The sequence below is a fragment of the Alligator mississippiensis genome, chromosome 2 (genome assembly GCF_030867095.1).
Source record: "Alligator mississippiensis isolate rAllMis1 chromosome 2, rAllMis1, whole genome shotgun sequence".
Lineage (NCBI taxonomy): Eukaryota > Metazoa > Chordata > Crocodylia > Alligatoridae > Alligator > Alligator mississippiensis.
The window spans coordinates 163,954,821-163,968,586 of record NC_081825.1 but is presented as its reverse complement, the minus strand read 5'-3'; the positions used below and the strand labels follow the sequence as shown (position 1 = coordinate 163,968,586).

At 44.6% G+C, this 13,766-nt stretch overlaps 1 protein-coding gene across 1 annotated transcript in view; it reads left to right on the top strand.

The window, feature by feature from the left end:
* TACR3 (tachykinin receptor 3) overlaps window positions 1-13,766 on the top strand; it is a 108,921-nt gene that overhangs the window by 43,807 nt on the left and 51,348 nt on the right. Inside the window, exon 3 of the mRNA XM_014608867.3 lies at window positions 75-225. Within this exon, the coding sequence (XP_014464353.1) occupies window positions 75-225 (151 nt within the window). The remainder of the gene's footprint in view (window positions 1-74; window positions 226-13,766) is intronic.

Below are 13,766 nucleotides of genomic sequence, written 5' to 3'. Positions count from 1 at the left end.
GATAGTATGAACATCAAATTCTATCTGAACAGCTCCTTATAAAGCATTTATCAATTCAAGCTCTTTTATTGCAGGTATCATGTCATTGTGATTGTACTGGTATACTGTTTTCCACTGCTTGTCATGGGTATCACTTATACCATAGTTGGAGTTACCCTATGGGGAGGAGAGATTCCAGGTGACACATCTGACAAATATCATGAACAGCTCAAAGCTAAGAGAAAGGTACTGTTCTGTTAAACCCAGCTAAGTACATATATATTGCTTTTCCTGCTGAAATCATTCACAATTATGTTGTAAAGTATTTTATTTTAAACAGAACAGTAATTGAGACCATAATCCGTAAGAGCACTATTGCAATTAAAATCTCATTTGAACTTGGCAGGTTATCTAAAATGTGTATTAGTTGTTTTTTTTTTATTTGGTTGTCATTCATCAAATAGATTAGGTTAATATTTGGGCTATAATTGCTTGCTCCAAGTCTAGGGACATCTGTTGGAATAGTGCTTAGTCACAGGCACTGGGTGCATCTACACCAGATGCTTTACTGCAGAGCTGACTAATTAGCTCTGCAGTAAGGGTCATCATCTACATGCGTGGAGCTATCAAGCCTGAGTAAACTAATTAATTCCACCATAGGATAGTAGAATAGTGTTGTTCAAAACAAGTACTATCCTATGGCAGACTTATTTACTCTATCATAAGGCACATGTAGACAGTGACCGGGGCTGGCTGGGGCATGAGGCTGCTACAGTGCAGGGGGCTGCCAGCTGTCTAGCCCCACAATGTAGCAACCTCAGGCCCCAGCCAGCCCCTCCAAAACACATTGAGCCGGGGTGGGAAGCAGCTCTGGACTGGCAGCCTGACCCTCCGCCAGCTGAGGCTGCACCACTCCAGCTCAATGTGCTACTGTCCTGGGTACAAATGTAAATGCTGTGCCCAAAAGCAATAAACTCTGGTGTGAGCTGTACCCGAGTTTATTGTTTCACATTAATATCACGTGTAAATGCACCCATTGAGAATTAGAATCACTGCCTTACTGTTATAAAATTAAAATAATGCTTTTTGTGAACAATTGTTTCATAAAATATCTCCTTAAATTCCTAAAGCTATTGCTGTTGAAGTCAATGAAAACTTTTCTATTGACTTCAGGCTCCAGACCAGATCTATGTGACCTACTTGCAATAAATTATGCTTTTAAGTTTAGAACTGTTATTAGTTAATCAGTAGCAAACCGATTTTTTCAATTATTTCCTTTCAGTTTGCTCATGCTAAGTAAAATGGTTTGCTCCTACTTCAGTAAGATTTCTGAAGTCTTGATTCAGCCTGCAGCAAGTCTTACAAGCTTCAGTGACCTAGCCAAGAACATAGAAAGATTCTTACACTCCCCAAGACAGTACAAAGGATCATAACCTAAAGAGTGGAGACTAAGGAAGGGAGAAGTCAAGAGAATTTGAAGGCCCAGGATGACTCAAAATTTTAAATCCTTTTTCTCACTCATGTAGCACAGCTATATTTAAGGGGCAAATGCAAAGTTCAGTGTACAGTCTGTAGTTACTGGAAGTTTAATTCACCCAAGCTCTGCATGTACCAAGGGAGGTTTAGGCAACAGGCTGGACCAACGAAAGACTTCAGTAGAGACTTTTCACAATACCCTTTCAGGAGGACAAAATGCCAGCATCTCTTAAAGAAACAGTTGTTAGGCCTTGTTTAAGAAGGTCACTTGTATATGGGATGGGGGTTTAATCCCCAAGGTTAATTCTATGCCCCCTAAATTGAAATGGTGGGGCATAGAATAAAACCCTGAGAACTAAACCATTTCATTTTTTCCATCAGATTAACATGAGGGGCCTGATGCTTTTTTTTTTTTTTTGGTTGGAGCCAGAACATGCTGGTAGTCAGGGTGTGAGTTGCTGATGAGCCAAGCGGCCGCTGAGCTGCAGAGAGCCTCAGTCCTTCCCTCTGTAGCAGTGGTACCCGCTTGGACCACCCAGGCAGGCTGCTAGCGAGCTGCCCCAATCCAACTCTTCTCTGAGCATGCTGGGGCTTCTAGAACTCCTTGCACTGTCCCCGCCACCTTCCCACCACCTGGAACTGCCCGGGAATGGGATGGCTTGCCCCTGGGGTAGCATGGGGAGGTGGAAGGGCAGCTGGGTGTGCTGACTGCTGGAGAAGGTGGCGGGGACAGTGCATGGGGTGCTGGGAGCCCCGGTGGGCTTGGGGAAGAGTCGGATTAGGCCAGGTGCTCCCTTTGTGCTGGGGCACAACCCAGCCCACTACCAGCCTGCCCAGGCAGCCCTGGGGGGCACCACCACCACAAAGAGAAGGACCAGGGTCCCCCACAGCTCAGGGGGCACTCAGCCCGCCGGCAGCTCACCCCCCAGCCATGGGCAGGCTCCACTGAAAAAAAAAAGGATCAGGCCCCTCTCTGTTTCTGCCTGGTGAAGACAGAAGCAGCAAGGGACCCAATCCTTCTTTTTTGGCAGAGCCTGTCTGCCTCCCCTGCAGCCAGTGGGGGTGAGCTGACAGTTGCATCATTGCAATTTGCAAAGTTGCAAATTAAACTAGCTCCTGATATAGTTTAGTTTGAAAGAGTGCAAAATCATTTAAAACCCCCAAAAGTCTTACATGTGTACACTGTGGTGCCATTAAGCCACACAAAGTAACATTTTTGTCACATGTACATGTTAATGGTGTCACATGTACATGCTCCTGAAATGTCTTTTGACTGAGTATCAGTGATGTTGTAGCCATGATGGTCCAGGAATTATGCAAGAGGCAAGGCTTTCTTAGGGTAATATCTTTCATTGGACAAAATATCTAGTTAGGATAGAGTTAGATAAGCTTTCTAATGCAAGACATTCTTCATGACCTGACAAAGAATGTCATGCATTAGAAAGCTTATTTAACTCTATCCTAACTACATAAATGGTCCAATAAAAGATATCACCCTAAGAAATCCTTGCCTCTCTTTTGATTGACACACTTACCAATTGTTGCCCTTTACTCTTGGCTTTTTGGTGAAAATTATTTATAAGTGTAAGGGACTGCCAATGTGGCCTCACCAGATTGGCTTGAGATACTTACCCTGGGCTAGAAACAGTGCCGGTGAACTCTGAGCGACTCCAAGGGTGGAGCAGGGGAGCCCTGCCCTGTGGAAAAGGAGAAGCCAATTGAAAGAAGGGGTTTTCAATCCCTTCATTCACATGGAAGGGGGTGGCCAAAGTTGGGGGCCCACCACCCTGAGCTCTGGTTTGCCGGTTTGCAAGCCAGGGGGGGACTGCCAGAAGGGATAAAAACAGCTGCCCAACTGGCGTGGGGGGCTGCTGACTGTGACTCCGGGGAACGATGCAGGGGGCCTAAGAAGAGCTGATGAGAGCTGACCCAGCAGGGGGAGCAGAGAGACCCCTCTGAAGAGCCTCAAATGCCCTGGGAGAAGGCGGCAGCATCAGTCAGCTGTGCCTCCACCCCTGCAGCAGAGAGGGAGCAGCAGCCAGGGCTTGGGGCAGAGAGCTGGTGCCATAAGGCCCCATCGTAGTGTGCTGGATGTGCCAGGCATCCCGGAGGCTAGGGGTGCCAGTTGGCCCCCCACTCTGCTGCGGAGAAGCAGCAGCGGCCAAGAGCACAGGCGGCATCCTTATCTGGAGCAGGGAGCTGAGCTGGTGAGTTGAAGAAACCCCTTACCTCCCCTGGGGAAGCAGGACAGCAGAAGGCAAGGCATGGGAGCAGCAGAGCGCCAGAACAAGGGTCTCCAGGAGCAGCAGAGCACCAGGACGAGGAGCAGCAGAGCAGAGTGCCAGGACGAGGGTCCCCAGGAGCTTGGGGCACAGGCCGGCGCTCGGAGTAGGATTGGCAAGCCACAAGGTGTATGGGGTGCCCGGCCAGTTATTTGGAGCAGGGGTTTAGAGCAATGACCCCTGGGAGCTGCCTGTGCTGCTGACCCTCTGCCATTGACTGCCCCAGAGGGGACTCAGTCCTGTCCCTTATTCTACAGCTGATTGTCATCAGATGGAGTCCCTGAGCTTTGTGCTTGGGTCATGCTGATTGCTGCAGGAGCCTATTCTGTTGCTTGTTGCTTGCCTTTTTGGTTGCCACAGAGGGTCACCCTTCCGCCTCTTTGAGGGGTTGGGGTTTGATACAATTTGATTGCTGCAGACCAGAAGAGCTTAACCTGTTTCAGTCTGGTGCTTATTGGGAATCCTGTTGGAGCTGCTGGGAGTGAGCACCTTGCTTCCTTGTGGTAGCATCTCAGCAGTGGGCTGAAAGCTGCCAGTTACCCTACCTGTGGTTCTTGAGTCAAGGATTGACTAATGCATTCTGGTTTGTTTTGTGATTCTGGTTATGCCATTTAAATTAAGTTGTAAATAACCTTTCCTATTATTCTTGTTTTGTAAATAAAGTGTAAACAGTTAAATCAGTTAAGTGTTAGACCTTGGGACCACAAGCTGATCTGTGGGGAGCAGGGGCTGGCTGGAAAGTGAATTGGTGCTGGCCGGAAGCCCTGCCCCACTCTCACCACTGATACTGGGCAGGGGTGGCAACTATTTGGCCGCCACCGGGGTTACAGAAGGCTATGGTTTGTTTTTACAGAGTGATTACTGACAAGCTGTTATCAAGAAAAGCTGTACAAAGTGCTTATTTTTCCCCCTAATACCTGGCACCAGCTAAAGAATGAACGCATTTTATTTCCAGCAGCATTGAAAGCATTTCAAGGGTTCTCCTTTTAAGTCTTTAAAAGGCTCCTTAACTAATGTATCATTAGGAATAAAAATCTGTCCTGTACAACATCACCCATTCAAAATACATTTCCTGTATTACTTCAAAATAAGCATTGCTACCTAACATTAACAGTGGAAATAATTTATCTGGACTATTATCAAACTTTTCAGTCATAAAAATAAATACTTTGAAGGATGCCAGGCATTTGACTGTGAAGATAAGCTGAGAAGTCACTGTGTGTGACAGATGAATCATGCAAGAATATAAACAGAAACTTATTAAAATCAGTAACTCAGAGAAGTAGGACATCCCAGCATCAAGAAAGAAATTCACTTTTCATAGTAGTGACTAAGTAAAATTAACAGGGTCTGCCATGAACTGAAGAGAAAACAGAAACTAGCATGTACTGTACATTACTAATAACTATAAAATCCCTGGGATCCTTTAAAACATTCATCTTTAGGACTGTAAATGCATTTAGGAGACAAGAAACAACATCCTTAATGAAATGTTTTTAATGCAGTAGTAAACTCTTGTTTTCCTGTTGCCTTTACATAATAACTCTGTGTCTTGGTAAAGCATGCAGTAGAATTTGTGCTTTGAATACATACAGCAAAGGGATTAGAAACACGCACGGATGTGCTGCAACTGCACCAGTTGCATTATTAGTGGAGCCCTGAGCCCTGAGATGGTTCTTCAGATATACTGTTGTAGCCTCAGATGGGGTTCATGATGGAACTAGTATTTGGAAAAATGAATTTGTAATAGGCTATTCAAGGAGTTTAATTCATTTAGAGTCTTGTCTTTTAATTTATCATTAATTCTGTCTGTGAAAATAAAAAGCCATGGGGCTGCTTTCATTCAAAAAAAAAAAGGGACAACTTGTTTTTCTTGCTCTTTAGCATCCAATTATCTAAGCAGAAGGCTTGTGCTGATTGCATATTATGATATAGAGGAAAAACATTCAGTAGCACTGGGAGAGTATTGCATAATGCAGTGATGTAGAGTCAAAGATCACAGGCTATTTGGAATGGGAATTATCACCATCAAGATTCATAGATTCATAGATGTTAGGGTCAGAAGGGACCTCAATAGATCATCGAGTCCGACCGATGCTTACAGTTAGTGAGTGAACAGCTCATGCAAGACTTTAAGGAAATCATACAGATTTTTGTCTCGATAAAAAATGGTCAAGGCTTAGGCAAGCATCGGTTATCAACAGTTTCAAAATATTTCCATTGCTTCTATAGATGCAGTATTGTAACACACCCATATTCTTCTGAAGATTACTGCTAATATATAGATTTTAAAGAAAAACACATAGTAACTGGATATAAGCAAAATTATTGTTGGTATTTTGGAAGGCTACAAGCTTGCAATACTTCAATAGTTCAGGACAACATGGGCAAAATGCCTTCCATGCTTTCCTCCTCAGTGCTTCTGCAATGACTCGTTTTTGGAGAATCAGCTTTGTAGCAACCCAAAAAGTTGCCACACCACATGATGCCCCAGCCAAGGGCTGATTAAACAGTAAACTAGCACTTTGGGCCCCCAATCCAGGTTCTGTGAAACACTGTGCTTCTCCATGATCAAAGCTTGAACTAACCCCTTTCTTCTTAGACTTTCAGACCTTGTTTTTTTGTGTGGTTTTTTTGTTGTTTTTTTCTGGGGTGGAGGGGTTGGATCTTAAGGGGACACGTGGAGGAAGATCATTCTTTTCCATTTTGTGAGTCTTGCAACTTCCTGTTTCATTCAGGATGGCAGAAATATTACAGGAGGCTATGGTGTTATTATTTTGGGTCAAATCCAATTCCACAAATTACTGGAAAAGTCTTGCAAATTTTTCTTTTTTAAAAGATATTCAGCTGCTTCACTAATCTCTATGCTTATCTCACCCACATTCATTGATCCTTTGAAGCTTGCCTCTCAGTAACCTTACCATAAGCACAATAGACAAGGTCATGAGATTTTAGAGACATTTCTTCTCCTTGTTAACATCTTTATTACAAATATTGTCTCTTGTTTCTTTGCTTTGTTCTCTTCGTATTCATTTCCATGTGAAGGAAACACATGCACATAATAGGGCAATTTCAATACCCTAGTATGTGCAAAATATAACCCTTGAGTAAGCTCATTAATATTGCATACTATTCTATGTTACTGTGTCAAAGTCCTCCTCATGTCATGGAGTAAGTACATCCCAGAGTTTCAGTTTTTTATATTTTAGTGGACCATCAATTCCTATCCCTCTTCTAATGTAACTGAAGCCCTGAAAGAGGCATAGTTGACTGATCTTTACAATACCTAAACAATAGTTTACAACCATCTTCCACAAAGAAATGGGAGTGATACAATTCTGGCACATCATCTGACAGAAATTGTTTTGATAACAATCTCATACCAATAATTATATTAGATCAAGAACAGGAACTACTATTCCTCAACCCTCGAAACTTTTCTGTGTTCTCTTTCCCTTTATCCTTACCCCTACCTATTAATTTTATGTTAATTATATTTCAGTGCATGTCTCCTTTGACAGTTTTCATGACTCCTCCATACTTATGTTTCTCTCCATATTCCCTGCTTCTCTTCACACTCTCAACACGCAGCCTCTTCTCAGCTTCCTATGCAATGATGTTTAAATAAAGGTCAAGTTTGTCCTATATCAAAAGATGTTTTGTACATTTGGGGGGCTTTGGGGCTTGGAAGTATGCATAAAGCTGTACATTTTCCACTAATCCATAACATCTAATGAAGCTTAAGTGAACAGGCAAGTGTAATTACATGAGTAAATTCAGAAAGCTAAAATAATAAAATAATTACTGTGAAAGAAAGGCACTATGCACACGAAGCCAAGAAACTTCTTTTTTTATCAGTTATCATGTTGCTCATACAATGAAGCCTGGAGTGCAAGGTGAAAGATATTAAAGAGCACCCTCTCAAAAGGGAAATAAAAGCATCTCAAAATAGTCTGCTGACTCTCTGGGGATAAAGTCAAGCATCTGACCTTTGTTGTGAATTCTGAACAAGCTACACTCTGTGGGAAGCTAAACATAGTAAGAAAACAGGATAGCTAGCTTTTGAACAGAGGTTAGAAAACAGAGATTGAAAATTGTGGTGGGTAGGGGAGGGATTACCCACAACAAATGGATGAGATTTCATAGGTACACAGAGGGTGCATCTACATGTGTATATTAATGCAATGCAATAAACTCCAGCACATATAGTCTACATGTGCACCCAGGACCGCAGCATGTTGAGCTGGGTCAGAGCAGCCCTGGCTGGCAGGAGGCCCAGTAGGTCAGTCTGCCAGCCCAGGGCTGCTCTGACCCAGGTCAGTGTCCTGCAGAGGGGCTGGCTGGGGATGAGTTACTCTGGTACGGGGCTAGCTGGCAGGCAGCCCCCACACTGAAACACCTTTGTGCCCTAGCCAGCTGGATCAGCATATACACATGCACTGCTGCACATGGAAAAACTCTGCCGCAGGGTAGTACTTGTATTTAAAAGTACTGCACTGATGTGGAGTTTATTAGTTTCTTGTGGTCTAATAGGGCCACACAAGTAGATGCCAAGCCATTTACTGTGGAGCCAATTAGCCTATTGCACATTAAACTTCTTGTGTAGATGCACCCAAAAATACTCAAATAAGCCCTTGGTATTACAACATAAATACCAGAATAAGGCACATCAGAGTAAGACACACCAACTGAACAATTTAAAGTAATGTGCTAGGAAAGCTTTAATCATACTGGGGATATGATTACTAGTTAAAAGGAAGCACAGTGTTAAACAGCTGCCTCCCCAAGCAAGCAGCAAGCTAGGACTGCACTGAATTTAATTTGTATATTAGATTTTAGCTTGTTTCCATCACAACTAGAGTATAAAGACTGCAATCCCAAAGAACTCATGAATGAAAATATTATTAAAATAGAACTCAACAAATGGATGCTCAGAAAAATATCCTTGGCTTCTATCTGGCATTCTAGACAAAGCAAAGGGGGAAGGTTGTTTGGTGTATCAATACACACACAAGCAATTTCATGTCCAGGGAATGTATCCAGGGAAACAAACTGCTGGAACATGATATTATGTTCTATTATATAAACTGAAGTTAATCTACATTCACACAATTGTATATGAAATAAGCAAAATAAAAAACAGAAATCGTTTCAGCTGATAGAAACGGTGGTGGTATAAAAAAAAATATGGTTGCATTGTGTCTGTAGTAACAGAGCATGTCCAGACAAGTGCACGTGTGGTCTGCAGTGCCTCAGAGCTGTTTGAGGTGCAGCAAACTGCACACAGTGCATGTGCAACTGTTTGCTGCACTGCAAATTTGCAGTACAGCACCAAAATTTGATACCAGGAACTCCCAGTATCAGAAAAACTGCTGCCAAAAAAAATGGTGCAGTGCACGCTCCTGGAGCATGCACTGGCTGACAAAGAGGCTGGGTCCTCCAGGGAGACACTCTGGCTGCTAGCCAGAGCCTCTAGTTGTACCTTCTGCAAGCTGGGAGTCAGGAGGAGTAGGGAAAATGCCTTTTCCCCAAAGTTTGGCATTTTATTCTGCACCAAGCCCCACATACACATACCTATAGAGTTAACTTGCTACTTCACATCCAATTAGCAACTGTTTCTATTAAAGCAATGCCCTTAAAGTTGAATGGGAGAGAGATTTTTAGATCAGAGAATTTCAGTGGAAGCTTCACAATTAGAACTTTCATAATATTAAGGGCCCTGCTACATGTTCAGATTGAAGTTAGATAGAAACCACCTATGGAGTTACACATTTTCGAGCATGAACTGTATAGCTGATTGGCTTTTTTATAGGTGAATAGAGATTTTTATCATGAGATAATTTCTTTGCAAACATGGCTGGTCTTGCTTCACAGGTGTGGCCAGTCTAAACTTATTGTATGATTAACCAGTTAATTGTGTAATATAATAAATGTAACTTGTAGCAGGGACCTTATCCTTCTAGCAAACATTACACTTAAGATGTGATTAACCAGTTAATCACATTTTAAGTAGTAATCTGGCCACACATCCATGCAATCATGCAGTAAAACAGGGAACAAGCCAGAAAGTTATTACAAAAAAATGTGTAATAACTTTGTGGCTGGTTTGCATGGCACATTAAATTGAATGCATGGCCAGCACTGAAACCTTGAGGGGCTCTAGTGTGTGGCTGGGCACCTCAATCAGCTGACAGGGACTCCCAGCTACAGGAGCTCATCAGAGCCAAGGGCTCCTTGCACTCCCAGCTGAGAGCCCCAATCAGTAACAGACTCTCTCAGCTGCAGTGCGCCACATGCTGGTACAAAGGGAGACAAGGATCATAATTCCAGGCTCCACCTGCACCAGCAATATGGTGCAATTGGGATCTGATCTATGATCCCACAACCATGCCTCATGTCATACATATCCAGGCACTGCATCAGATCCCATTGTACCTTTAACAGAACATCTGTCGGTGACTTACGGTCCACATTTTCTCTCAGAAAATGTAATTCACAGAATCAAACCTTGCATTATATCACTTTCCAGAATGACACAGTTACATCACCAAATTTAAAAAGTCATTGACTGAGTGATTATGATGGGCAGTTGCCTACTAAGCCCCTTGCTACAGTTCAGAAGTATACATGTCCCAGAAATCCAAAATAATCGTGCTTTCTAGCACAAGGGACATTTTAACTTTAGTTCTGTTTGCAGATGTTGGATACAGATCAGATCACAGATGCTCTTGAGTGTCTGGTGCCTTCTGAATTGGGGGGGGCGGGGGGGGGCACCTGCAGAAGCCACTGGTGGCAGTGGCCCTGTTAGGGGGGGCACCAGCCCTACCAACAGCATCACTGTCCGCCATCGGGGGGGCACTGGCCCCTTCAGGGGTGGCACGTGCACCCCTAACAGTTGCCTATGCAGATGCTCACACAAAGGTTTAAGTTCAAGGTTTTTGTCATTCCAAGTACAAGAGAATCTCTCTTATAGACTTTTCCCCACTAGCACATAATTAAAACTATCCCTCCATACACCTTGGAAACATCGCTTTTATTTTAAATGACATGTTTGCAGGTGATTTTTGAAAGTGGAGCAAGGTGGCTATTTGGGGAGATAGTAAGAGAGAGAAGGAGGTTCACTTTCCTCCACAGGGCATGAACCACCTGTCCAGAATCATTAAGCTTTCCATAGCATGAGTTGAAAGGTGGAAATGCACATTAAAAACTAAAATTATAGCTTATTTCCAAACTTTATAGATCAGCATTTTTTAAATAGGCATCATACATGTATATCTCATTTACATCTACTTTCTGTCAGCTTGTAACCAGTGTAAGCCCAACTGCTATAAATGAATTTCTGGGGGTTTTGTCAATAACCCGTGGGGTCAAAACCCCTAGTTACAGAACCACCACTCTGGATCCTTTGCAGTTGGCAGTATCTGGGAGACAGAGTGGAAAGACAGAATTTGCATACAATGGTCCCAAGGCTCTGTTTTAAAAAAATCTACAAAGGCTAAAGAACTGTATGATCTGAACACTGCTGTCCATTTAAGTTTTAGCCATAGTATTGCTATTTGTGTAGTAAAATTTTCCCCCTTTCTGTATTGTCTATGCAAAAGAACCAATGTAGAAGATTCGTGAAGTGCACAGTCTGTGGAAGGAAGGCACCTAAGTTGTAGTCCTTATAAACTGTTCCTATAACAGTGGACACAGAAGCAGTTTACAGTGTTTCCCTCCACCGTTCCTGCCTTTTACCTCTTTTTGGGACCTAATTCTCTACTGCTTGGAAAGTAGATGTGGGGGAAAAATGCACTCTACTGGAAACAGCAGACATTACTTCAACCAGGCTCTCTAGCTACTGTATAGATCCAGCACTTCAGCAGGGCTTTTTGATGCTGATTCAATCAACTATTAGATAAAAGCATCAAAAAAGCCCCACTAAACCACCCAATCTCTACAGATGTTGGGAAAACAGGGTGTAACAAACACACTGCCTACTCTGGGCAAATGCTGGACTTGGCATGGGAACACGCTGAGTTTAAAGTGCCTTTTTTTAATTTTATTTTTTCCCCCCAACATTTACAAGCAGCCTTAGAGAATAACTGGTTCAGAGAGGCATAAGCATTACTGGCAACAGACTACTTCATCAGATGGTATGAATGGATTTACATTCCTTTCTATTTAGAGCCCCTTTTTTCTACAAGTCCATTCTTAATATCTAAGTAGACTGTTGCCTTCAAAAGCCCTGCCTTCTGCCTGACTTGAGACTAACATGGCTGACTAACCCTGTCTACTTTTGACTTCAAGGTTAGAATTCTCCAGTTCACTGGTAACCTTAAAATATATGGGCACTTTTACATGTACTCCAGTGGTGGTGGTGGGGGGGAGGGGGTGATGTTGCTTTAATTAGAGTGAATCTGAGAGCAACTCTCATTAAAGCGCCACAGAGTCTCGTGTATTAGTGTCCTTGCACTTTAAAATGGCAGCAGGGGTGCTTGAACTAAAGTTCATCAAACAAACTTTAATTCAAGTGCCCCTGACACCATTTTGAAATGCAGGGACACTAACACACAAGATGCAGGAGGCTCCTGGAGTGTGGTAATTACCAAGCTCCAGCAGAGTAGATTAATTACAGCACAATGGAGCAGCCTCCCAGCTCGTCTACAGGCACCCTACATTCCTTTAGACTAAATCTAGTACCAAGTCCCTCGAGCCCTGCCATATGCCCCTGTGGCTCCAGCCTCCAGCCCCAGCACTTGGCAGCCATGTTTGAAGCCAGGCCCAGCTGCCAGCACTTAGCAACCATCTTTAAAAACAGCCCCGCACTGTGATCTCTGGGCAGCCAGTTCCAGTGCGCAGACAAGCAGCATGGCATGCACAGAAGCAGCATGTGACAGTTCTGTTCATGTCCCCTCTGCATTCCTAAACTATGGCTGCCCCAGCCCCTGGCCCTGGTGGCGAGGGACATGGTCCCCCAATCCTTCTGGCTGCTCACCCTGCTGGCCCACCGCAGTCACCATCACCAGGCCCATGGCCATCTCACTCCACCTGGCTTCCCCACATGCCGCAACCACTTGCCCACCCACAGCAAGCCTTCCCAGGACCTTCGGCACTACACAGCTGCTGCCGCCAGCCACACTGACATGGAGCTCCAGGAGGCCACCACAAAGGCTGCCTTCACTCTCTTGGCCTTCCAGCCCCACTGCCTCTGGGCCTGCCATGCTACCTGGGACTGGAGACAGCATCTGGTGCAACACAACTGGGATGACGAGCAGTGGGCTGATCCCTTTAGGATGACCTGGGCCACCTTCACCAACCTGTTCCACCAGCTCTGGCCCCACCTGGAGTGTCAGGTCACTGGCATGTATCAGCCCCCTCCACCGACACCCACCTGGCTCTGGCCCTGCTTGAGTTGGTCATTCCCACCAACCTGCAGTATGTGGGGCACTTGTTTGAAGTGGGAAGGCCACCACTGGGGAGGCTGTCCTGGAGGTGTGCAGCACACTCCAGGACATGCTGACAGACACTGTCCTCTACATCCACAACCTGCAGACGGTGCTCACAGGTTTCCGTGCACTGGGGTTTCCCCAGTGTATCAGGGCCATGGATGGGATGCACATCCCAGTGACCTGTCCACCCCACAGAGACCACCCCTATTATAGCCACAGGGGGTTCCACTCAGTGGTCCTGCAGGTGGTCATTGATCACCAGGGGACCTTCATCCATGTCAATGCCAGCTGGGTGGGCAGCACACATGATGCATGCTTATTCAGTAATTCTGAACGGGGCATGCTGGTGGAGAGTGGGTGCTTCACACCAGGAGTGGGGGGCATGCACACGACTACCAGGCCTAGGAGGGTGTCCAAGATCTGGTGGTCATTGTCCATGGCCTCCACTGACTGGCCCTGGATGGCATTCTGTTCTTGCACAATCCTCAGGTGTTCTCACTCCAGGAGCAAGAGCTCAGCCTAGAATGCCTCTTCCCAAGCAATGTCCTCCCCCCACCACCTTCTCTACCAGGTCAAGTCCTCTTGCCACCAGACCTGA